The following is a 26,758-nucleotide window of genomic DNA, read 5'->3' on the forward strand; positions in this document are numbered from 1 at the left end:
TACAAGAGTGACCCCCTTGCATCCCATAGCCTTATCCTCACACCGAGTCCCGGGGCATTCCCCCTACCCATGGAGGGTTCTAACACCTTGCTGCCCCGTTCTATCATCCCCGGGTACTCCCAACTGCAGCGGTGGTACTCCTAATTACCACACACCACGTTTGGCATCACAAACTCTATAATCCCTTGTAAATACCCCCTTTATTTGAGTGGCCGCACGACCCCCGGGTCCGGAGACCCTCGAGCCACTGAGAACTCGGATGAGAGCAGCTTGGCTGCTGCCACGGGGGCAGCACACCTCAAATTCCTGGCATCACGAACAGGATTCGAGCAGGGCCACTTACCTGTGTGACGTGCGCCTTAGATATTGAAACCGTGAGTCAAAAATCCCGATTCTCGCCATCGAACCGCCATCTTTTGGTGCCAAAACACTGTCTTCTGCACCAAAGCGCGCGAAGCAGAAGCCCTGCCCCTCATCCTGAGAGTGAGCCCGGAACTGGAAGTTCCCAGAGGGCCACAGCATCGAAGTGAGTGCTGGGCGAAAACCGAGGGGGCGTGATGGCATGTAGCAGTGGAAGAGAAGAAGGGACGCCAGGACTCTGCCATAACGTTCCTGGACCATGCAGAGGAAAGATGGCAGCTGAGCGAAGCTGGTCACCGGAGCGTGCTGTTCACGGGACCGCGACTTGGATCGAGGTGGAGACGGAGCAGCTCAGCAGGAGGATGCGGACGCAATTCCTTTTCATATTAGACCACTGGAGGGAAGAGATGAGGAGCCTGGCTTTGGCGGTGCAAGCCCGTGAAATCAAAATCCCACGTGACGAGCGAGTAAGCGGTTACCCAGTCCCAGTTGATTACCCTAATTCGGCCGATGCAGCTGTGGGATCCGGTCCGCCCCCGCTCCCGGCAAGCACCTCGCCACCACTAACCCCATCCTTGGCGGACGTCCAGATGCCTATCCCCACCATGGCAGCGGAACCTTCAGCCCCAGTCTATGAAAAGCCAGCTTCGGAGCTCCTGGTCCCGTCACCCGACCAAGTCACGACAGCGGTCACCCCGACACTGGCCCGACCAGACTCGGCCGCATCACCGGGCCCGTCCTTGGAGGTGCAGCACCTGGACTCTGCAACCCTGGCTGCGGAACAGTTGGTATGTCTACTTGAGGAAGCGGAGGTGCGCGGCATTCCAACGACTAGTTAAGTGTTTCAGTGAACACCATACAAAAAAATGTGGCAGAAAACTATGCTTTTTCATCGTACTGCTAAAAAAAGTGGAATAAAATGCAATCAAAAAGTTGCATATAAATAAAAATGCCATGCAGCTCAGTCAGTGAAAATTAAAAAGCTATAGCTCTCAGGATATAGTAATGCAAATGCAATTATTTTTTTCTATAAAATTGTATAAAGCTATATAAAATTATATAAATGTGGTATCACTGTAATTGTACTGACCCGAAGAATAAAGATGTCTTATCAATTTTAGCACACGGTGAACGGCATAAGAAAAAAATAAAAATAATTTCTGAATTGCTGATTTTGTTCATTCTGCCTTTCAAAAATTTTAAATAAAAAGCGATCAAAAAATATAATGGGCCCGAAAATGATACCAATAAAAACGTTAACTCATCTCGCAAAAAAACAAGCCCTCACATAACTCTTTCAGCAGAAAACTAAAAAAAAGCTGTAGCTCTCAGAATAGAGAAACAATAAATTGTTTTTATTCTGTGGAAGCAGCAAAACAAAAAAAAACTACAGTACATAAATGTGGTATCGCTGTATTCATACTGACCCAAACAATAAAGCCTTCATGGCACTTATACTGCACAAGGAATGACATAAAAAATAAAATCAATTCTTGATCTGCTGTTGATTTGTTTATTCTGCCTCTCAAATAATGCACCAAGGCTCAGCTCACATTTATCCTGCGCTCTACATTGAGCACTTACATGGTGGTTTCCATGTAAATCTGTGATTCAGAAAGAACCCTCAATGGAACATTCCCTATAGTAAGGTTTGGACTCGGTTTGTGTTATGATCCGGCGGTGTCCGCCTTTTTAAGTGTGCATAAAACCACTTTTGACTATAGTTTTGTGCACTTCTTAAAAGATGGACACCGTTGATCAGAGGCCAGACAGAGTCCAGAGTAATTTTGCTGCCTCATTACAGTGAATGGATCTCTTGGGGGTTTCATTAGATTCATGTCATATGGAAATTGAGAGTTTTACTTTTTTTCTGGTGTGAACATGTAAAATCTGGGACTAAAACAATATTTTGGTGGTAAAAATTTAATTTTTCTTTCTTCACCGCCCAATGGTATTAAATTCTTTGACAAACCTGTGGTGTCAATATGCTCACTGCAGCCCTAGATGAATTACTTGAAGAATGTAGTTTTTAATGTGGGGTCACTTATGGGGAGTTCTGCTGTTGTGGAATTTCAGGGGATCTGCCAATGTGACATGGCCCTCGCAAACCATTCTAGCAAAATCTGCTCTCCAATATGACACTTCTTCCCTTCTGACCTCTGTACTGTGCCTCAAAAGCAGTTATCCATCACATATGAGGTATCATTGTACTCAAAAAAAAAAGCGCAACAAATTGTCAGTTTTCTCCTGTTACCCTTGTGAAAATGAAAAGTTTGAGGCTAAAGTAACATTTATGTGGGAAAAATGATTCATTATCTTCACGGTTCAACATTATAAAATTTTGAGAAGCACCTGGGGATTCAAGGTACTCACCACACATCTAGATACATTTCTTGAGGAATGTAGTTTTCAAAATGGGGTCACTTGTGGGGGGGTTTCCACTGTTTAGGCACATGAGGTGCTCTGCAACTGCGACATGGTGTTTGCTATTTATTCCAGCCAATTTTGCGCTCCAAAAGTGAAATTGATTCTCCTTCCAACCGTGCACCCAAACAGTAGTACATGGGTTATCGGTGTACTAAGGTGAAATTGCACAACAAATTGTATGTTTATTTTGTCCTGTTACCCTTGTGAAAATGAAAAGTTTGAGGCTAAAGTAACATTTATGTGGGAAAAATTATTCATTATCTTCACGGTTCAACATTATAAAATTTTGAGAAGCACCTGGGGATTCAAGGTACTCACCACACATCTAGATAAATTTCTTGAGGAATGTAGTTTTCAAAATGGGGTCACTTGTGGGGGGGGTTTCCACTGTTTAGGCACATGAGGTGCGCTGCAACTGCGACATTGTGTTTGCTATTTATTCCAGCCAATTTTGTGCTCCAAAAGTGAAATTGATTCTCCTTCCCACCGTGCACCCAAACAGTAGTACATGGGGTATCGGTGTACTAAGGTGAAATTGCACAACAAATTGTATGTTTATTTTGTCCTGTTATCCTTGTGAAAATGAAACATTTGTGTCAGAAGCAACATTTTTGTGTGAAAAAGTAAAATGTTTTTCCTTCTACGTTGCATTAATTTCTGTAAAACACTGAAAGAGCTGTAGGACAGATGGGAAGGACAGCGTTAAACCCTAGCTCTGCAGGGTTTGATTAGATGCACCTGGCTAGCTTTTTTGTAGAACCAGGAAATGGGTTTATTGGGTGTTCTGTGTGCTGGGGGATAGAGCAATGTGAGGATTCTGATGGGAGCTGCAGATACCATTTGTTGCTGACCGAACTGGGCTAGGAGAAGGGCCTGGATTACTGTATGGGTGATATACCAGAGAGACCATGGGATGTTTGGGGGAAGGAGAAAGGACCTCTAGCGTTGGCAGCCTCAGCCAGAAGCTGAGAGGGAAAAGACTGTAATCTGAAGGGGTGAGCCTGCCCTGGTGTGACTGTGACTGGACTCAGTAAGTTTGGAGACCGTAGAATGGGCCACACTTTCGCATGTGCTAGTCCCTGGAGAAGGGGTAGGAGTAAGGTGTATCCATGGCAAAACTAAGAAGTATCTCCCATGTTTCATATACACAACACAGACTGTGGTTCCATGTCCCATGAAGTATGAGTAGTCAAGCACTTGTTGCATGCTATTGTTATCGGACATGATGTTCCATTGTTCTGGGACTTATGGGCTAAAGCTGTAGCACCAAGTAGTCCGGTATGCTGCCAGAAGCCTGCTATGGTAACAAGGTCATGTGATGTAAATGGTGAATTTCCTTTCACTGACTGCCTAGAAAGTAGGATGTGGAAATATCCCCTAAACCCAATGCCTCTGATCTGGGGAGTCCTAGGACAACTTTGGGACTGCCCAGCTCAATGGTAAAAGGTACCCTGGAAAAGATAAATGTGTTAAATGATGTTCACCAAAACTCGATAGTCGTTGCTTGCAAATCTAGTGTGTTGAGGGACCAAACTAAGGGGCCACTTGAAAAAGCCCTATCTCAAGGCACAAGGGGCAAAATTCAGGATGGTTGACTTGACTAACACATCTTAAACCTGGTGATTGTGTACTTGTATTAGTGCCCACAGGAGAGAACAGGTTCCTTACAGTGGCAGGGACCTTGTAAGGTAGTGGAAAAGGTGGGAGATGTCAACTACAAAGTCCACCAACCAGCGAAATGGAAGCCCTTTCCCATAGATTATGGCAACGTGTTAAAACCCTTGAATTATAGAAACCCACTAGAATCCCCTTGCTTATTGGCCCAGTCAGAATCCAACATTCTGGATGTTAAAGGAGCAGGGAGTTTTTCACCTTATGAAAGACAGCACTGCAAGAAACACTACTCAAAAATAGGAGCATGTTCTTGGGGTTACTAGGCCACCCTTGTGTCATCAAGCATAAACCTCCCTCTCGGATAAATTTAAAGCACTGTAGAATTCTTGAGGCTCCCCTGGAGGTGGTCTCAGTGAAAGCAATACAAAACTCGCTACGCCCCCTCACAAAATCAGTTTTGGAAAAGTGGCCCCTTGTTGGCACTATGGGTTGGCAGATGGTGCCCAAGGCTTTTGGCAAAATGTAAGTGGTATGTAGGAAAGCTGGCAAGGGTTAAATATTAGCTCAGCAGGATTTGATTAGATGCACTTGGTTAGCTTTTTACTAGAGCCAGAAAATTGGTTCACTGGGTGTTCAGTGTGCTGGGGGAACATAGTAATGTGTGGATTCTGCTGTGAGCTGTATGCAATGTTTGTTGCTGACCGAACTGGGCTAGGAGAAGGGCCTGGATTGCTGCACAGGTGAGAGACCGTGATCTGCGTGTGAGAGCAAGAAAGGACCTCTAGTGAATATTTTTTATGTCCTCACCTCAGTATGTCCAAAAAAGTGGACATACTGAGGTGAGGATATAATATTCAGAATCAATCTTTTAGTAGTCAATAATTGGTTCAATATATGCAACAGATGAATTTATGTTCATGTATTAAAATTCCATGTTCAAAAGTATACTTGAGTACATCAAACAAAATTACATTGACATGTTCACAAAACAAATAAATATTACAGAATTACTCTTAAGAACCCCTAGAATGACCGCACCCCGACGTGCATTTCGCTTGTTTTTTCCTCAGGGATCCTACAATCTTGACATGGCGATTTTCTATTTGTTCCACTTTCATTTTTTCTTCCCCTTCTTACAAGAGCCATAACTTTTTTATTATTCTGTCAAGAAAACGCTACGAGAATTTGTTTTTGTGTGAGGTGAGTTGTACGTTTGAATAACACCATTAATTTTATCATGTAATGTACTGGAAAAAAGGAAAAAAAAATCCCAAGTGCAGCAAAATTGTGAAAAATGCATAACTTCGCAATTGTTTTCTCTGTTTTTTTTTCAATGTTCATAAATATGGTAAAAATGACTTGGCAATATGATTCTACAGTTCAGTAAAATGCTACACATACAAAGTCCTTTTTTTAGTGATAAAAAGAAATTGAAATTTGTAAAAAAAAATAAACCAAAAATAAATCACCATTTTCTGAGACCCATACAGTTTTCATTTTTAAGCCAATGGAGTTGTGTGAGAGCTTTGTGCCCTGTGTTGACTTTTTTATTGATACCATAAGTGATGTTTTGATCGCTTCTTATTGCTTATTTTTGCAGTGTTGTGGGACAAAATAAAGTAAAAATAAACTTAATTCTGGCGGTTTGATTTTTTCTCTTATGTTTATTGGTTGGGTTCATTAATTTTTATATCGTGAGAGCTACCATATGTGTGTTCTTTATTTATTTATTTAATTTTGATGGGGGAAAATTAGGCATTTTTTTTTCAGATTTTTTTTTTTTTTATTTTTACTGTAATTTTTAGTTCCATTAGGGAACAAGAACCTTTGATTGTCTGATTACTTGTACTATATACAGCAATGCCAAAGTATTGCTGTATATAGGAAAAACCATTGTCTCCTAATAATGCCAGCTGCAGGATGGCTTTAACACCTTCACGCGATGGCCATTTTCCGTTTTTTTTTATAGTTTTTTTTTCCCTTCCTTTCTTCCAGGATTAATAACTTTTTTACTTTTTTATCTATATAGCCAAATGAAGACTTATTTTTTATGGGCCGAATTGTACTTTTCAATGCCACAATTCATTCTGCGCCATAGCGTAATGGAAAACAATTCCAAGTGTGTTGAAATTGCAAAAAAAAGTGCAATTTCACAATGATTTTTTTAAATTTTCTATGTTCACTATACGGTTCATCTGACGTGGCGGTATGATTCTCCAGGTCAGCATGAGTATGCACCTACCAAACATGTATAATTTTTTTTTTTATTTACTGTAAGTGGTGAAAACAAAATCAGAAATTTATATTGAATTTTTTTTGTCTCCATTTTCTGATTCCCAGCCATAACGTTTTCATTTTTCGGGGTATCAACCTCAGATTAATTTATTTTGTATTTTGTTAGATCAGATTTTTATTGGCATAGGGTCCTTCTATATTATGATACCGAGCACAGATAACGCATACGGCTACAAGCTGCAGCCCCCAGCCGTGTGCTTATCTTGGCTGTGTATCAAAATAAGAGGGACCACATGCGGCTTTTTTTTATTTAAATAAATAATTTTTAAAAAATGGTGTTTGGTCCCCCCCAATTTGGATACCGAGCTATGATAAAACCCGACAGCTGGGTGCTGGTATTCTCAGGCTGGGGGGGCCCATGCTTATTGGGCCCCCCTCAGCCTAAAAATAGCAAACTGCATGTTCCCAGGATTGTCGCATTCACCCATCACTAGTTGCAATGACAGTATCAGTTATACCAACCAGACCAGGAGAGCCTGTGCAGATTAGCATTGCCTTTTTTTTTTCCAGGAGACGGCTTTGTGGTAATTATGATGACTCATGCCGTCTTCTCAGGACACGGCGGATGCACAATGCAAGAAAATACCTCCTGGAATAACATATTTACCAGAAACACATTCTTCAAATTTCTATCAGATATACTTAAACTTTTTTCTTTATACTTTTTTTTTTTCCATCATCAGGAAAACCATTGTGTTCTATCTTGTGAATAAAGGTTTTGGAAAAAAAATCCCCAAATGTTTAGATTACTTCACCCATGAGTCGATCGTAAAAATAGAACATTTCAGGTGCTTTCCTTCTAAAATAACAACATCTCTGATTGAAGTCACAAAGGAGAAGAGCGGAATGATTCACAGCGTAGCATTGTGTCTAGACTACGGCCCCGTCTGGGATGCCAGGGCGGGAGATCTGAAGGCACAAGGTGCTGCTCCAGCCTTAAAGTGAAGGTGCCGCCTTTTATCTAAACAGCTTTATAATGTTGTATATCTTAACATATCTTTATAGCTCCAAATCCCCTGCATAAAAATAGACTTATGGTTACCCTAGGTTCCTTTCTGTCCTCGCAGACAATTCTATGCTTTTGCTGTTGACATGAATTTTTTTAAGATGGTTTTGTAAGCTTCTCCATCTTGATGTGAGCATCAACAACTCTTCTTTTGAGATTCTCAGAAATCTTTTTTGCTCCTGCCATGATACACTTCCACAAACATGTAATGTGAAGGTCAGACTTTATTACATCCCTGTTCTTTTAAGAAAGCCTGTCAACACCATTTTGTAATGTAAAGTACAGACATGGCCGTTATTATGCTGTAATACCGATTACATTGATACTATTGGTGAAGAAATTGGCTTTGTAGTTTTTCTTTAATCACCGTTTGAAGTTTTCTCCTAATAAGATTTTGGTGTACAGGGGCTGCACTTTACACTGGGTCTACTCCTCCCTGTCTGTGATTCCCTTGCTCCTTTGCTTACCTGCAGACTGTGAATGATCGGGCTCCCCTGTTTGAAATCTCAACAGTGACCTGTCGTTCAAGGAGCGGAGGCAGATGAAGGGGCCGGTGAATCACCAGACAGGAAGAAGACCAAGTGTGCAGTGGAGCCTCTGAACACCGAAATCTAATGAGCAGAAAATTTCAAATAGTGATTAAAGAACAACTACAAAGCCGATTTCTTCACCAAATATATCAATTTAATCAGTATTACAGCACCATCCATCATAGCCATGTATTTACTTTATATAACAAAACCATGTTGACAGGATTTCATTAAATAAAATAGGTCGCCTACTCACACCTGATTGTTATCCCATTAATTGAAAGCACCAGACTCTAATATCATCTTTAACTTATCTATTGATCCTAAATGCTCACATACTTTTGCCTCTCACAGACATGATATTGGATCATTTTCTTAAAAAAAAATACTAATTTTTTTTCACTAATTTATTTTTTTGGTTATATATCTACAAGCTGGTTATAAAATAACCTAAAATGTTTGGAGCCATGTGTAGACTGACCCAGTGGCCAGAATTGGCTGAAAATTGGTATGTATGCTATTCAAGGCATGGGGAAACTGAGGGCATCTTAAAAAAATGATACCAAACTCCCCACCAGGTGAAAAAGTGGCGCTGTACAGTGAGCGTGCCTTGCAACTCAGACTGCAAGATGCCTGTCTCTTTGCCGGATCGTGCGCTGTTAGTGCGGTTGTTTTATGAGAATGCCAGGAATGCTACAGCTGCACTGAGACCCTTTCGTTGTTTGAGAGACCTTCACACACGTAGTGGTCCATTGGCTGTCAATTCGCCGAGACAGATGATGACACATTTTGAGGCAACAGGGTTACTGAGTGTTCAGCCAGGGTGCGGGCAACAAAACGACCGGTAAGCAGAAAGGTTGTGGAGGACATTGCCACTGCCATTGTGGAAGAGGGCACGAACAACCCTGCCATGAACAGGAGTGTACGCAGTGTTTCCAGGTTATTGGGGCTCCCGTACAGCACAGTGTGGAAAGTTCCCTGAAAGGTCTTGCGGGCATACGTATAAATTTAGCAATCATCAACAACTTGTTCCTCGCGACAATGATACCCGCATGACATTTGCATTTATGTTTCTGGCGAGAGTAGAAGTGGATGGCAATTGGCCATGGAATGTTCTGCGGTAGGAAGAATGGAACGGTGAACACACAAAACTGTCGCATATGGGCTACCGAAAATTCGTATGCGGTCGAGGGGGTTCCGCTGCATTTGCCAACGGTAACTGTTTGGTGTGGCTACACCTCATTATTCATCCTCGAACCGTTCTTTTACAAAGAAATGAGGCCAACTGAGGTTGCTACCTGTTCCGTGACAGCAGCAAGGTACCAGACAATGCTGGAAACAGTGGTCGTTCCGCAACCCCAACAGCGGCAGTGTCTTCAGACATCACCTTCATGCATGATGGAGCACCTCCTCACATCGCAAATTGTGTGAAGAACGTTCTGGTGCACATTTTTCCGATGACAGGATTGTGAGCCGCTCCTTCCCTAACACATGGGCACAGCATTTGCCCGATCTTATTCCTTGTGACTTCTGGTTGTGAGGACACTTGAAAAAGCGTGTTTATCGGGGAAATGTCGACACCCTGGTTGACCTCAAAGACCACATCATTTTGGAAGTGCGTAGCCTCCCACCAGACATGTTACACGCAAGCGTTGAGCATGTTCTGCATAGGATGAACAATGATCACCATTCATGATGGTGGCCATATTGAACAGTTATGGAGCAACTGTGACATCTCTAATTATCGGCACAGTTTTTGGGCTGCTTGCTCACTGTACAACGCCACTTTTTCACCTGGTGGGGAGTTTTGGTATATACATTTTTTTAAAATGCCTTCCGTTTCCTCATGCCTTGAATAGCATACATACCAATTTTCAGTCAATTCTGTCCACTGGGTCAGTGTGCACATGGCTCCAAACACCTTAAGGTATTTTATCGCCACCATGTATATATACAGTATATAAATCACAGTGGAAAGGTGGAAATAGTAAAATAAATTGTAACCTTTAATAATAATCTGAAGAAAAACGGTTGTTTGGTATCTTTATTGAATACCCCCGATTGCTCCTTTCCTTATTCCTTATCTACTTTTGCAGTCTACAAACTTTCAAGCACAATTGTACCTACAAAAAAAGTTAACGACCTACAATTGCCATTAGATGGAAGGTTTGGCGTTAACTTTACACACTGAGGTCAATAACACTATAGTAAGGACCCTACTTTCATATAATGGTGGCTGTAGGTAGCACGCTTTCTATATTTTTAACCCCTTAACAACTACCAATATGTCTTTTTATGTCTAGGTACAATTTTTAGTTTTTGCGCATTACATTTTCTTCTCTTTTTAAGAGTTATAACGTTTTACATTTTTTTAGCTGTATTGGGCTTGTTTTTAGATAAGATGCACTATTTTGGGATTCATATGATGATTTAATCGCTTTTTAATGTATTTTTGGGGTAAGATACAGTGACTAAAATATGACAATTTTGGCATTTCACTGTTTGTTTGTTTTTTGCTTTGTGATGTTTGATAGATCTTTTACAGATATGGTATACGGAGTATAATGTTTTTCTATAGATTTTAACAACATTTTCTGCTACATTTTTTTGTCCCCCATCGAGAGAATTGAACCTGTGATCATTGATCGCTTGTTCTGTTTACTGTGAAAACTCAGTATTGCAGTATATAAGCAAAATAATGGTTCGCTAAGAAGTGGCTGGGCTTCACGGTAGTACCAAGATGGCAGCCATGCCACCCCATCAGCACTTTGCAATTGCATTGTAGGCTCCATTGCCTTAAATGCCGCTGTCAAAAATTGACTCTGGAAGTGGATGAACACAAATATGTCACAGCCACAGGTTACATCTTGTGTTGGAGTGGATTTACTTTCATTTGATGCTGAAAGGGTTAAGGACTCTTTCATTTTTGGCTGAGATTACTCATAGCCCTAATCACAGCTGCAGCATCTTGTCATCACACCCTTCTTCTATATTTATCCACCCCTGGCTTTACTCTATACTGGTGATAAATCTGCTATACTGACCACTTTGAAGGAAGCTGAGGTGTTCTTTCAGTTGCAGCTGTGAAGTTTCCTGCTGAGGAAACCAAGGAGTACTATTTGTTGTATCTTTCCTCACCTGTTTGTCTTACCTTCCTTGTGTTGTTTTATTGTAGTAGGGGGACTAGTGTCTTGCTGACCTACTCACTAGTCAGGCTGAGTTCAGGGTCAGTGAGGGCCTAGGCAATGTGATGGGTCACGGGAAAGGGACCTGTCTAGGGATGTTAGGGAGCAGGTGAATGTGAGGTGGTGACCCTTCTCCACTCTGCCCATCACCAGGGCCTTCCTTTATATTTTCCCTGGTTTTCGCGCTGTTTTATGCTGCACGCTGGGCGTTCCGTGGCACCAGCATGACACTAGCTGAGATCGCTGCTGTGCAACACAGTCAGCATCTGCCAAGTATGGTATAGATAATGACATTATTCCATTTAAAAATGTTGCACAGTTTGTTTTCTATAACCTCTGTGTTGCATTGTCTATTACTGGCTGCACAACAACGTCACTGAGAATCTGTCAGTGAGCTTACTTTGACGATCCAATACAAGAGTTTCCCTTTTATCTGGTTTTTTTTTCCTTTCTTTCAAGCTCCCTTAAGCTGAATTATGACCACAAACCACATCAAAGTGGAAAAAAGCCTGTAAAAGCTAAAGAGTACAATATTTTTAATTCAACCAAATTAAAAAAAAACAAAACAAGCTATTAGCCAAGACTTGGGTGCACCGCACTGAGGTTCCCTTATTTATATGTCTAACAAACAGATTTTATATAAAATGTATGCAGATAAGTAAAATATTTTAGGCCAAGAAATGGTTTCATTCAGTTTTTTGGGGTGACTGTGCTGTTCCACCATGTTTAATGTTTATATCCACTGTTATTTTATAGGGAACCTGTCACCACTTTTTTGGCGTATAAGCTGCGGCCACCACCACCGGGTTCTTATATACAGCATTTTTACATGCTGTATATAAGAGCCCAGGCCGCTATGAGAACATAAAAAACACTTTATAATACTTATGTAACGGTCGCGCGGTGGGCCTAATGGGCGTCTCCCTTCTCCGATGCCGGCGCCGCCTCTTTTGGCCATCTTTGTCCTCTTTATGAAGCCTGGGTGCATGAAGCGTCCTACGTCATACACACTCGCCGATTCTGCGCAGGTGCACTACAATACTTTGGTCTGCCCTGCTCAGGACCTGAATGCCGGCGAGTGTGGATAACGTCGGACACATCATGCACCACGGCTAGAGAAGAAGGAGAACAAAGATGGCCAAAAGAGGAGGCGCCGGCACCGGAGACGCCCATATGGCTCACAGCGCGACCGTTAGGTAAGTATTATAAAGTGTTTTTTATGTTCTCATAGCGGCCTGGGCTCTTATATATAGAATGTTAGAATACTGTATATAAGAGCCCAGTGGTGATGGTCGCAGCTTATACGCCAAAAAAGTGGTGACAGGTTCCCTTTAATATGTTATTTATGCTGCTCATGCTTGTCCTCTGCTGCCACCTACTGGTCAGGCCCTCCTCTTCCCCTGTTTCTTTCTAGTCCAGCTTTTGGAGGGTCTCAGTCCTGTGTGACCTCACTTCCTGGCACCCATTTTAGTTCTCTGCCAGTGCTTGTGAGAGTCACAGCTCCCTTATTTGGGCTGCAGATAGGCAAAGTCTTTTGACCGTAGTGGCTCCAGAGACAAGCATGACAAGACAACCACAGGCTAGGTACTCGGACCACTGTACTTCTGCATGTCTTTAGCTTATGGAGGAAAATAAACAACTGTTGTTTCATCTTAGGCAGGTCTCACACATCCGGCTTTTCGCCGGTTTGCATGTTTCGGCGCACTCGAATACAGTGTATACAGTACAGTGGCAGCGCGACAAGCTCCAGTCACATGCTGTCATGTGACCGGATCATGGGACCCGGAAGTTACAGCGCTGCCACTGTACTGTATACACTGTACTGGTGCGCGTCGGAACCGGCAAACCGGCGAAAAGCCGGAGGTGTGAAACTGGCCTCAGCGTGTGCACGTTTAAATCCATCAACTCTGGAGCGCTCTGGTCCTGTCTGTTCCACTAATTGGATACGAAGGTCAGATTTCTCACAGCACTGACTAATTACACACCTTCAATCGCCCTTAAGTGGAAACAGAACAGTGACAGTTTTCAGTTTTAGGGGTGACAAGCGCCCATTAGCTTTGCATTTAGGAAGCAAAGGAACGATAAATTAAAACTCTGCACAAAAGTATATAGATATCCTTTAAAGGTCTTGGTTCCCAATGTTAAAACTTTACAACTTATATCCCCATGTTATAGGTGACTTTGGAGAAAAAGGTGACACAGGTGTAATTGGAAAACTAGGAAAGGAAGGTCCCAAGGGTTTGAGAGGTAAGTGTTTTATTCTACTCCATCAGATTTTATATACAGTGTGCCCACCCATATCCCGTCCACCGCCATTAACTTGAGAATGGCAGCAGCTATAGGCATAGAAGTGGTGTCTAGGTATAGTAAAGTAGCCATGCAATGAAACCACCTATAACGCCACCTGGTGGAAAACAACGGAGTTAGCATTTTTATCTCGAAAACGGAACGAGATAAAGAAAAAAAGTGAATTAAAAATTTGTAGGGCATCATCAATTCAATACGAATCGACACTTTGCATACAGAAATGCTATGATATGAAACCCATGACACCCCCCCAAAAAACATTGAATGCTGCTCACGCATATGGCGCTCATTTAACTTTGATGCTCAAAGTGGCCACCATCAGCTGCAATGCACATCTGGACTCTGGACAGTGTACTGTATCTTGCTGCACACTGGTAGGTGGTAGGTGACACGTATGCACAAGCATCTGTGATACGTTGTTGTAGGTCCTGCAATGTTGGTGGAGGGGTCGCATACACCTGCTGTTTGATGTGACCTCACAGAAAAAGTCCAATGGGGTCAGGTCAGGTGAGCGTGGAGGCCACTCCACGCAGTTGTCGCGGGCGGCGGGGTGCTGCGCTCGCTAACGCTCGGGTCCGGTGCGGCTGCTGCTGCTCGGTGGCTCGAGCGGTGGGCCGGATCCGGGGACTCGAGCGGCGCTCCTCGCCCGTGAGTGAAAAGAGGATGGTTTGGTTTGGGGATTTTGTCTGTGACGCTACCCACGGTTGTGGTGAGGTTGGGACACCACCGCTGCTCTGGACGGGGATCCCGGGAGCGATGACAGGGAGCAGCCGAGATGTTTTTCTCTCCCCTCCGTGGGTAGGGGGATTTGGTGGTCCCGGGGCCCGATGATGGTGACTGAAAGGTGGATGGTGGGGTTTGGCGAGGTGCAGGGTCGCAGGGGCGGCAGCGCAGTGCCAGGCGTCACGATGGTACTCACTCAGCAAATGACGTAGACGGAGTCTCTGGTAAAACAAACGGCTGGATGGACGGGTCCCGCAGCCGGCTGCGATGGTCACTCCCAGTAGGTTGGCGGTGACTGTCTCTCCCTGCACCTGTGATGTGTTGTCGGCTCCGATGGCCTCCCACCGGTAACCCGCTCCCCAGCGGTGCATTTGCCAGAGGAGCCCCTCTATGCCCGCAGGCTCTGTCCCTCGGAACTCTAGCTGTGGCGGTAGCTGTATTTCCCTTAACGGTTGAGCGGTTGCCTTCAGTCGGGTCTTTGCTGCTGGGAAACCTCGGAGGTTCCCGTCGCTGATGGATTTGACCGGCTTAACGGCAACTCCAAGCCTGGTCGGGGTCCGTAGGCCCTGCCGAATGGTGCTGGCTTCTCTTCGCTCCCCGGTCCAGTACCGGCGGGCCACTGCCCGTCCCCGGTCCTTACGGTTGTGCGTCGATCGGCCTCGCCTGGTTTAACGGCAACTCCAAGCCTGGTCGGGGTCCGTAGGCCCTGTCGAATGGTGCTGGCTTCTCTTCGCTCCCCGGTCCAGTACCGGCGGGCCACCGCCCGTCCCCGGTCCTTACAGTTGTGCGTCGATCGGCCTCGCCTGCAGACGGTCACCACCGTCTGCCAACCTTGCTGTTTGTGCCCGGGCCACGTACCCGGACACGGTCAGTCTGCTCCACTACCACTTCACTCCTTCTACTTCACTCTCCCTAACTCAACTCCAGCTCTGCCCGAGCTTAACTGACTTCCTTTCCCGCCTCCAGGACTGTGAACTCTTCAGTGGGTGGGGCCAACCCATTGGCTCCACCCCACCTGGTGTGGACATCAGCCCCTGGACGAAGGCAACAAGGATTGTGTGTGACTGATGTGCCTAACCGGGGTGTGGGGCGTGTTGTTGTAGTACCTGTGACGTCCTGGCTTGTCCAGGGCACCACACAGTCACCATACCCAATGACTTGTAGGAAGGTCTCCATGAGGTATCGCTTCACATCCGCAGCCTTGTGAGTTTTACACGTTCTAATCATAGCATTTCTGTATGCAAGGTATTGATTCGTATTGAATTGATGATGCCCTACAACTTTGCAATTCACTTTTTTTCTCTATCTCGTTCCGTTTTCGAGATAAAAATGCTAACTCCGTTGTTTTCCACCAGGTGGCACTATAGGTGGTTTCATTGCGTAGCGCATGGCTACTTTACTATACCTAGACACCACTTCTATGCCTATAGCTGCCGCCGTTCTCAAGTTAATGGCGGTAGACAGGATAGGGGTGAACACACAGTATTTATGGTAACTTATTTTGATGTATATTTCCTACAGTAAGTATGTACTGTGTGTGAGTGAGGGATCAGAGAAAGGAATTGATACAGCAGCAGGGGACAAGTGTGTTGGCCTTGAAGCCGCCAGTGACCTGTCCTCTCCGATATACCCTACCTACCCTATCTTTTCTTTATTGCTCATCCTAACATCACTGAGAGAAGGACAAAAACCTACCTGCATAGCTGCCAAGCGCATATTCCAAAAATCCTGCCCTCCCCATACATCTGTCTTCCATGGTCCAGATATGACAAAAGTAACTGGAAATTCCTCCTGTGCAAGCTTGATAGTCAAGATCTTCTTAGTCCCTCAAGACTTTGTCATACAAAACATGGCTGTCCATGATTGCCGATAGTAATGCACATGTGCAATCACATAAATGTGCATTGCAATTGTGGCGCTCCTGGGGCTCAGTCACCACAGGGTATTGCATCTGACTTAAAATGCAGTGCTCATCCTGGGTAAGAAGAGGTTAAGCACTGGTGTTTTCTAGCTTACACAACACAATGAGTCAGCAGTTATACAACATCCTGTGCTCATAGCTTAAGGTACCGTCACACATAACAAGATCGCTAGCGAGATCGCAGCTGAGTCACAGTTTCTGTGACGCAGTAGCGATCACGTTAGCGATCTCGTTATGTGTGACATCTACCAGCGATCAGGCCCCTGCTGTGAGATTTCTAGTTGTTGCAGAATGGTCCAGGCCATTTTCTTCAAAGGCGATGTCCTGCTGGGCAGAACACATCGCTGTGTTTGACACTGTGTGACAGGGTCTCAGTGACTGCTGAGATCGTTATACAGGTCGCTACTGCGATCTGTATTGTTCCTGCATCGCTGGTAAGATCTGACTGTGTGACATCTCACCTGCGACCTCCTGCGATCTCTATCAGGTCGCATCGTTTTCGGGATCGCTGGTAAGTCGTTGTGTGTGACTGGGCCTTTACACAACAAAGCCAGCCTAGGAAATTCCCGGATGCTAAAATAACCATTAGTGAGTCATCAGAAAGGTGGGGGCTGCACTGAGAAATTAAGGAGCACACAAACAGTTTCACTTTAGTTCAGTCTGTGACACAGAAGTGAGAACAGCTTCAGAGCAAGGCCTCTGGGGGCATATCGAACGGCTCCCCCCAAAGGTGCCGACTGGGTATTGGGCAGACAGAAAGAAGCAGGAGACTACCACTTGGAGCTGTGAGACAGAGGAGCAACACGGTAGTCGGAGGGTGATCCCCAACAGCCCCTTCGGGATCGGCACCACACAGGGTGCAGAAGCCCCTGGAAAGAACATACTCCACGTTGAACTACCAGAATCTGCAGGGAAGGGGTATTTCACGTCCCATTGCCCACCACCAAATGTGCATCAGGAGGATATAGAGTCAGGAGCCACGGTCGGGTCCATAACAAGTTTCGCTCTGCCTGCGTACGGGACGGCAACTAAAGCCAAGGACACTGGGGTGCCCAAGTAGCTTCTCGCTACGGGGATCCACACTACAAGGCGCAAGGAGGAAGGTATCACATGCTTCACAACACCGGTGGTGACCTCTGATTCATCCGGGATCGGCTGGGGCCCATCACAGTGATAAACGGCACTCTGAGTGTGCAGCATATGAATTGTGGATAAAACGCCTGGAACCGCAGCCCCTGTGTGAGACTCTGATTTGTTGTTGCCCCTCGCTTCGGCGCCAACGGATCTTCCCCCATCGCCACCGTCCTCCCTGGGGCTCGCTCCACCTATGGGGAGCTAGATTATCTGAGCTGCGGTAACATCAGCCTCGGAGGAGAGTGACATCTCGCAGTGGTGGCTGATCCCTGGCTGCGCATCACGGGTGGCGCTGCAAAGCAAACCCCCATCCCCCCTTGCACCCTCTTTTCATGTAGCCGACAGGGCCACGGAGTTGGGTCAGGACAGTCGCAGCAACCCCGAAATACCACTGGCCCAGTGACGGGTAGCCCTGCAGGTCCCGTGGGGCGCTACACAAACACATAAATGCGCATGTGCAATCACATAAATGTGCATGTGCAATCAAATAAATGCGCATGTGCAATCACATACTGTAATTGCGCATGTGAAATCACATAAATGCGCATGTGCAATCACATAAATGCGCATGTGCAGATGGAATGGGAACAAAGTCCGGCACGCTGCATACGCAAGTATTTGTCTGTCCATTCCTGTGATTACGTTAATGGATATATTTCGGGCGCAAGCGTCAAAACAGTGTGAAGAATGGGGCACCATGTAGCTTATCAGACTACAAGAATAATGACAGCAGCAGGGGAGGAGTGTGTTGTTGTTGTGGCAGGCAGTGACCTATAGTGGTTAATCTGTTAATAAACAGTATATATTAATTACATGTGACAAGGTTATTGTCACAAAGGAGAATGGTGATAGAACACAATATAGCCTGTTGGGTCTAGTTGATTATAATAGCGGCAGGGGAGGAGTGTACTTACTTTGTTGTAAACAGTGACCTATATTTGGAATTTTTTAATGTAAACAGTGATTACATGTCAGAAGTATATTGTCATATGGACGATACCGATAGAACAACATATAGATTATAGGATAGGGTCAAATATGGAGGCTCTATATACGTCTGTTACAGGAAAAGGTGCAATGTCATGAAGTAAGGTAGACAGAATATCCAGCAGCTTATCAGATCTGGGAAGTAATGGTGGCAGCATAGGATGAGTGATCTGATATTGCAGAAGGCAGAGACCTGTCAATTCTTGTAAATAATTAATGCAGATGTTGGTTACATATCACAGGAGGTATTGTGATAGGACACAACACAACCTGGAAAATAAGCTCAGTTATGTCAGCAGCAGAGGAGGAGTGTGCTGAGTTTGTAGGAGGCAGTGACCAAAGCTCTTATATTAGTGTGGACAGGACGGCATGTGAAAAGCACATAGATGGTGAAGCGAGGCACATACCATCGTAAAGCAGACAAAAACATTTCCTCTCTGGAAAATCATTTTAGGATTCCGTCTGAAACCTGCGTTTGATCCCTACTTTATGAATGAAGCAATTCACTCGTTGTGGAGCCTTGTGTGAATGGTTGGAAGGAGTCCACGGCTGTGACCCGGCCCACATTATCACACACACTGCAGTTATTTAGCTCCCATTACAGATCTTATACCAATGCTGTTTAGATTTATGCTGCTGCAGTGTGGAGAAGAGACCACGGTTTCGAGTCTGCAAAATACGAAGCAGCAAAGGTTAAGTGGGAAACTTCTTCCAGACCACCAACACATTGCCTCTGTGCCTGAATCACCACCATATCACCACTAGGGGGAGCTCACTGTACTCAGATTCATTCTTTGGAGTCAGCTTTGTAAAGCACTCCCTCTAGTGGTGGCTGCAGGAGAAAACACATTTGTTTAAAGAAAATGTCAGTGCAATGGTAAAAATACATAAAAGCAAAGTGTCACGATCGTCTCCCTGCATGTAGAGACCAGTAACAGCGTTTGGACTGGAACCTCTCTTCTGGTTCTTTTCATTTAAATGGGTTTCATTTCTCTTGGCACTGAAGTGGTTACATGCCAGTTTTTGCTACTGCAGCATTTCCAGAGCAGTTCCTTGCTGAGCAATCAGCTGCACTTACTAATTAGTCATGCCCTTCAGCTTTATATAGTGGTGTATCCCAGGATTCCCTGCTGAAGATACAAAGCCATTTGTGTCCAGGCCGCCTTTGAGGAAGGTTCTGCTAGTCAAGCTCCTGCACTCAGGCTATATTCTTTTGGTTGTTATTTTTCCCCCTGTTTCTCTTTGTTTCCCTGTGTGTTGTTAGTGCAACGGTGAGGTCTAGTGAACCCCACCTGCCCCTCACTAGTCAGGGTTACTATAGGGCCTTTATAGGGTCCCGGATTCCTGTTTGGTGACAATTGCGGAGACTGTATAGGGACTGGTGAGGAGAGAAGGGACCATTGCAGGTGAGGTTAGGAGGTGCCCACCTACCCTTCTCACTAGTTCCTGGGCCTCCTGTTTGTGTGTCCCCAGTGCCCCCCTTTTCTGGTGTTTTTGTTGTGCTTCAGATGCACATAGGTCTAAATGCACCTCACCACACTTGCTACACCCAGCAAGCATGACACAAAGCAAGTTGAAGGGATTGGTGCAACAAGAATAACTTATTATCCTACCTTTACAGTTACAATCTCTATATAGCCAAATATGCTAATAAGGTGCTCATAGTGTCGCGGGCGGCGGGGCACTGCGCTCGCTAACGCTCGGGTCCGGCACTGCTGCTGCTGCTGCTCGGTGGCTCGAGCGGTGGGCCAGATCCGGTGGTCCCAGGGCCCGGTGGTGTGATGGGGAGGCAGGGTCGGTGAGGTGCAGGGTTGCAGGGACAGCGCGGCGTGGTGCCGGATGGCACTGGTGTACTCACTCAGCAATGAATGCACAAAGTCTCCGGTAAACCAAATGGCTGGATGGACGGGTCCCGCAGCCGGCTGCAGTGTCTCTCCCCGGACAGGTGATGGCGGCTGTCTTTCCCTGCACCTTTGTGTACTGTTTGACTATGATGGATCCCCAACAGTAGTCCGCTCCCCGGTGTATGGATGCCGGAGGAGCCCGTTTGCCCGCAGGCGCTGGCCCTTGGGTCTCTAGCCTTAGGCGGTAGCTGTATACCCTCACGGTGCGGACGGTTGCCTTCTAATGGGTCTTTGGTTGTTAGGAAACCCCTGGGGTTCCTGTCACACTCGGATTTGACTGTTGACGGCGACTCCAAGCCTAGTCGGGGTCCGATGGTCCTGCCTGTGTGTGCTGGCTTCACTTCACTCCCCGGTCGGTACCGGCGGGCCATCGCCCGACCCCGGTCCTACGGTTCCGCGTCGATCCACCACTCCTGCAGACGGCCACCACTGTCTGCCAACCTTGTTGTCAGTGCCTGGGCCACAAACCCAGACACTCGCCACTTTACTCCTCTCACTTCAACCTCCAAGACTCATCTGTCTGGCTCAACTGTCACTTTTCCCGCCTCCAGGACTGTGAACTCCTCGGTGGGCGGGGCCAACCACTTGGCTCCTCCCCACCTGGTGTGGACATCAGACCCTGGAGGGAGGCAACAAGGGTTTTGTGTTTGGCTAATGTAACTGTCTGGTGGGGGTGGGGCTGTGTGTGTGTTACCTGTGACAACCTGGCTAGTCCAGGGCGCCACAATAGCACCCTAGGTGTGGCTGAGCAGTTGGGTGCACCTTGTTTATGACTTGTTTTCCAGCTAATTGCATTACTGATTTTTACCACTGACTTCGCTGAAATTTCTCACATGTGCTGATCACCAGAGTTCTAGCGCATGCACAAAACAGGAAAAAAGACTGATCTGCACATGTGCCAGTACTGTGATGATTGTGTCACGTTCGGCTGAGATCATTGCATTATCTGCAATTAAAAAGTGACGGTGATTTGCAGATTGCAGGTTCTCTTCACCATGAGTGGATTTAACTTAATTAGGAGCTGAAGGGGTTAAGGGTTCCTTGTTGATCCTACTGAGATTCCATTTAGCTCTAATCTCAGTGTCACACAACAGGAGTGTAGAGCGCGTTCAGACCAAAAAGAAGTCTGGCGCACAACGACAAAACAACACCAACACCGGGGGACATAATTCAACGGTGGTCCCTGCCGCTGCGGTGAGGGGGCACCTCATGATCTCACCTCAAGCTGACTCCTGAGCTCCCTAGCTTCACTATACAGGTTCTTTCAAGCTGTCAGTGAGCAGGAGACCTTGAGCCCTCAGCTGGCCCTAAACTCGCCCTGCCTAGTGTGTAGGCCGACGAGATCACTAGACTCACCACTACAATATGGAAACACAAGGGAAGGAAAACAAACAGAGGAAATACCACAACACAAAAGGATGAAGTCCGGCTTCTGGAATGTGTCAACTTTGGTCCTTTCACCAAGGGGACCAGTATACAAATGAGTTTGTATCTTCAGCAGGGATTGCTGGGTAACACCTTTATTTAAACCTGACAGGCGTGACTACAAAGCTACTGCAGCTAAGCACTCAGCTAGAGACTGCTAGACAAGCTGCCAACACTAAAACTGACATTAACCATTTAGGTTCTAAAGGAAACAAAACCACATTTAAATTTGGATAACCTAATAAATATGAGAGGCTGCAGACTGGAAGCTGTCACTAGACTCCAAAAACATGGAGACGACTGTGACACTCAGCTTGTTGCCACTTCCCTTCATTATGTAAACTCACTCCTGATTCTCCCATATGCCAGTGATAGTTCATTCTATACTGACCTGTAAAGAAGTTGTCTCTGGAGAAAACTATTGTTATCTTTCTATTGGTTGTGGTGGAGTCCCTCTCTGGTGAAAATTTGGAGTGCATTATTGTATCTGTCTCACTTGTTAGTCTCCATTCCCTCATGTTGTCTTTACATTAGTAGTAAGACTAGTACTTGCTTTCTTCTCACTAGTCATGGCTAGCCCAGGATCAGCCAGTGCCTAGGGTAGGAATCGCGCATGGGGGGAAGGACCATTCTAGGGACATTAGGGAGCATAAGGATCAGCCACATGTGAGCTAAGTGGTGACCCCTTTCCCTTCTCCTTATCACCAAGGCCTTCTGTCACGAGTGACAGACAGTCCTGTGGTGTCTGGCTATGGAAGGTCATTGCATTTAGCAATACAAACTGCTCCCTGACCTGTTATTTCTGCTTGGTTTTCTTCCCTTTCCCTTTAGGACCTTGTGGATTTCCTCAGCCTGTCCACTGCTGTTCATCAGCACTTACCTTGTCTTTATATACCTTCACTTCCTATTACTCAGTGCTGCAGATATTTGATACATCTTTATCAAGTTTTCAGTGCAATCAGTTTGAATACATATGGAGAGTCTTGTTGCAGTTTCTCTCAGCTGGAGATGTTGTTTGTTGTTTTACTTTGTTTGTTGTCCCTGTGTGTCCTTTAGTGCCTAGTGGTTTTACCAAAGAGCTCATCCCATCTGCTCCCTACGTAGGACCTAGATCTGGGTCAGCCAGGTTCAAGTATCCAGGTCAGCGAATAGGTGCAGAACCTATCTAGGGTGGTGAGGGACCCCAGGACCCAGTAGTAGGTTTGGTCAGGGGGTCACCATCTACCTCTTCCCTATAAACAGGGTTTCCCTTCCCTTTCACTGTTTGCTTGGTACTTCCCCGTACCTAGCTTGACACCTTCCTTTGCATCTACCCTGGTGTACCCCTTTTGTTGTTCCACACGCCGGACATTCCCTCACCCCGTCATGACAGATTGGTGCATGCACAAGATTTTATGGAGTTTATGCAACGCCGCCCAAAGTATATGTTTTTGCAGTGGTCTTGGGAAAATAAGTCCGACCCATGGAGGCCGCATCTCACAGTTTAAAGGCCTCAAAGATTTGCCATTGATGACCTGTATAAGATACCACTGGACACCTTTAATATTGATGTAGTCACATTACTCAGTTTACATTTCATAGTGACAAAGCTGAACAGTAAAGAATCCTTCCCTAATTAGCAGATTACGGTCATTCATAGTGATCACGGTAACTTCCAATGTTTCAATGTGTGGCCTGCAGCACAAATTATTCTCTGCTGTGAGACCGTTCCTATAAGCGCATGGACTCATATTGTTTCTTTACTTTCAGGTGATAAGGGAGTAACTGGAAATGAGGGTGATCACGGATTTATCGGCAAAATTGGTCCGATTGGAAGCAAAGGTATAGTACATGGTGACTTTTTTCTGTCTAAAACTAATTGTAAACCAAGTGATTATAGAAAAAGTTATTAAAATGTCAGTGGTAGCCACCTGGCACTATATATGTCCCTCGTGGGATGGGTCCATTTTTTGCATGAGTTCCTTCCACGTCTGCATTCTTTTAACAGAGCTGAAAAATTGAATTTCAATTGGCAGTGTGAATCTAACCTTGTTCTGCTCTGTTTTTTATTCCCACATCAGAATGAGAAGTACTTTGCCTGATAACGTTATACGAGCCCACACACCCAGGACTACCATCAGAGCATTACTGTCAGTAATGGTGTACGGGGCCTTGTGGTACCGGAGGCCCTCCCACCTTACTGCCTACTTCAGCAGAATGTGTGTCTGAGGGTGCACATCCAGCTGAAATACATTGCAGCACAGAGACATGTCAGGTCCCTGTGTAGCGCCCCTGAGCCATCAGGAGCTACAAGGAACTGCATCCTGTCAAAGATGCAGGGCCTACCCCCATGGACCCAGAAGACCAGTGTTGGTAACACCAAAACATTCATTTTAATCCCTGTCTCCCCCCCCAGAAACTGGTGATGGGCTAGAGTTGGATCCAGCAGATGGCCACTTAGTGGTGGAACCGAACCAGTCCACTAGACGACAACCAGGGAGGAGGGGTCAGACAGTCAGTAAGTGAAGGTGAAAGGAGACTGACGTAACGCTACTGACGGGAGAGTGTAACAGTCACCTGCCACGCAGAGGTGTGTGGTTGCTGACGGAGTACGGTGGAGTACTTTTGGAACCATAGCACCGACGGGGTACAGAGCCCTGGGTCAGGAAAACGCTCCAGGCATACCTGATAAAATCTGTACGGTGAGGGGACCATCCAGGACCTCATTGACTGACAAGTCCAGGACACAGTAACGACGGGAGAACAGGGGAAAGAGAACAGAGACCAGCCCCCACAGGGTTCAAGTTACCTGCCATACGGACTAAGACTGAAAGACAACCAGGAGGGGACTCCAAGCCACGGGGACCCACCAACCAGAGACTGGTGCAGGGGAAAAAAGCCACCAGGTCACCACACCGACACTGGAACTAAGGGGACCAGTAGTGAGGACCAGTCTCCATCAAGTTGCAAGCAACAGCTCAGTGAGTAAAGAACCAGTTACACTGCAATCCTTTGTGTGGCCTGCCTTCTTTACGCGTTCTAGCATTACCAACAACCACCATCATCTATCCCCTGAGGCCTAGCCCTACGTACGGAGGGCTGCAACATCCAGGCTGCCATTAACATCAGCCCCAGTAGTGAAAGACTGTGCAGTGGCGGCTCCACCACCACTATAGCCGCAACTCGACACGACAAAACTTTATTAAACATCCCCTGTAAATATCCCCCTTTTAAAAGCGACCCCCAGGGCCACAGAACCGGGCGCCGGCCATCACACCCATGACACATTCCCAGTTAAACCAGGCCCGAGACCGAGTACCTCATAGCCCTGGGGTGCGACACCTGCACTGCAATACATGTGGCCAGCCAAACAGTGGTTGGCAGCTGATGTCGGTCCGCCTGTGACCATGATGTCATGTCATAATGCACACCTGCATGTCAACTGTCAAGCATTTCACACTGGCTATAAAGCAGGACACCACATGGCGTGGGAGTGTAGGGATAGAATGTTTATGTTTTGCATGCATTAGAGACAGATTGTATACACTTGGAAGGGGCCCAGAGTAAGGACATATATACGAGGATGGGAACAGGATGGGGACATATTACTAGGAAGGGCCCAGGATGGGGACATATATACCAGGATGATGATTTATATAGCATGATGAGCCTTGCATGGGGACATATATACAAGGATGATGACATATATACCAAGATGGGGATGTATATACCAGGATGGGAGACATATATACCAGAAAGAGGCCTAGAATTAGGACATATATACCAGGATGGGCCCAGGATGAGTTTATATATACCAGGATGGGCCCAGGATTAGGATATATACCAAAATGGGGGACATATATACCATTATTGGCCCAAGATCTGGGACTTATACCAGGATAGAGGACATATCTACCAGGATGGGGGACATATATACCAGGATGGGAAACATATATACTAGGATGAGGGCTATATATACCAGGAAGGGGCCGAGGACAAGGACATATATACCAGGATGGGTCCAGAATGAGGCAATATATACCAGTATGAGGGCATATGTACCAGAATGGGGGATATATACCATGATGGGTCAAGGATGAGGATAGATATACCAAGATGGGCCCAAGATGAGGACATATATACTAGAATGGGGGACATATATACCCAGATAGGGCCCAGGATAAAGACATATATACCTGGATGGGGACATATACAGTCATATGAAAAAGTTTGGGCACCCCTATTAATGTTAACCTTTTTTCTTTATAACAATTTGGGTTTTTTAAACAGCTATTTCAGTTTTAAATATCTAATAACTGATGGACTGAGTAATATTTCTAGATTGAAATGAGGTTTATTGTACTAACAGAAAATGTGCAATCCGCATTTAAACAAAATTTGCCCGGTGCAAAAGTATGGGCACCCTTATCAATTTCTTGATTTGAACACTCCTAACTAATTTTTACTGACTTACTAAAGCGCTAAATTGGTTTTGTAACCTCATTGAGCTTTGAACTTCATAGGCAGGTGTATCCAATCATGAGAAAATGTATATAAGGTGGCCACTTGCAAGTTGTTCTCCTATTTGAATCTCCTATGAAGAGTGGCATCATGGGCTCCTCAAAACAACTCTCAAATGATCTGAAAACAAAAATTATTCAACATAGTTGTTCAGGAGAAAGATACAAAAAGTTGTCTCAGAGCTTTAAACTGTCAGTTTCCACTGTGAGGAACATAGCAAGGAAATGGAAGAACACAGGTACAGTTCTTGTTAAGCCCAGAAGTGGCAGGCCAAGAAAAATATCAGAAAGGCAGAGAAGAAGAAGGGTGAGAACAGTTAAGGACAATCCACAGACCACCTCCAAAGACCTGCAGCATCATCTTGCTGCAGATGGTGTCACTGTGCATCGGTCAACAATACAGCGCACGTTGCACAAGGAGAAGCTGTATGGGAGAGTGAT

The 26,758-nt window shown here is 45.5% G+C and overlaps 1 protein-coding gene across 2 annotated transcripts in view; it reads left to right on the forward strand.

Moving 5' to 3' along the window:
• Positions 1–26,758, forward strand: part of COLEC10 (collectin subfamily member 10) — a 120,090-nt gene that overhangs the window by 35,029 nt on the left and 58,303 nt on the right. For both annotated transcript variants that reach the window (XM_075316207.1, XM_075316206.1), the window contains exons 3-4: positions 13,593–13,664; positions 23,568–23,639. In XM_075316207.1, coding sequence (XP_075172322.1) covers positions 13,593–13,664; positions 23,568–23,639 — 144 coding nt within the window. The remainder of the gene's footprint in view (positions 1–13,592; positions 13,665–23,567; positions 23,640–26,758) is intronic.

This window comes from Anomaloglossus baeobatrachus, chromosome 6 (assembly GCF_048569485.1).
Source record: "Anomaloglossus baeobatrachus isolate aAnoBae1 chromosome 6, aAnoBae1.hap1, whole genome shotgun sequence".
Taxonomy (NCBI): Eukaryota; Metazoa; Chordata; class Amphibia; order Anura; family Aromobatidae; genus Anomaloglossus; species Anomaloglossus baeobatrachus.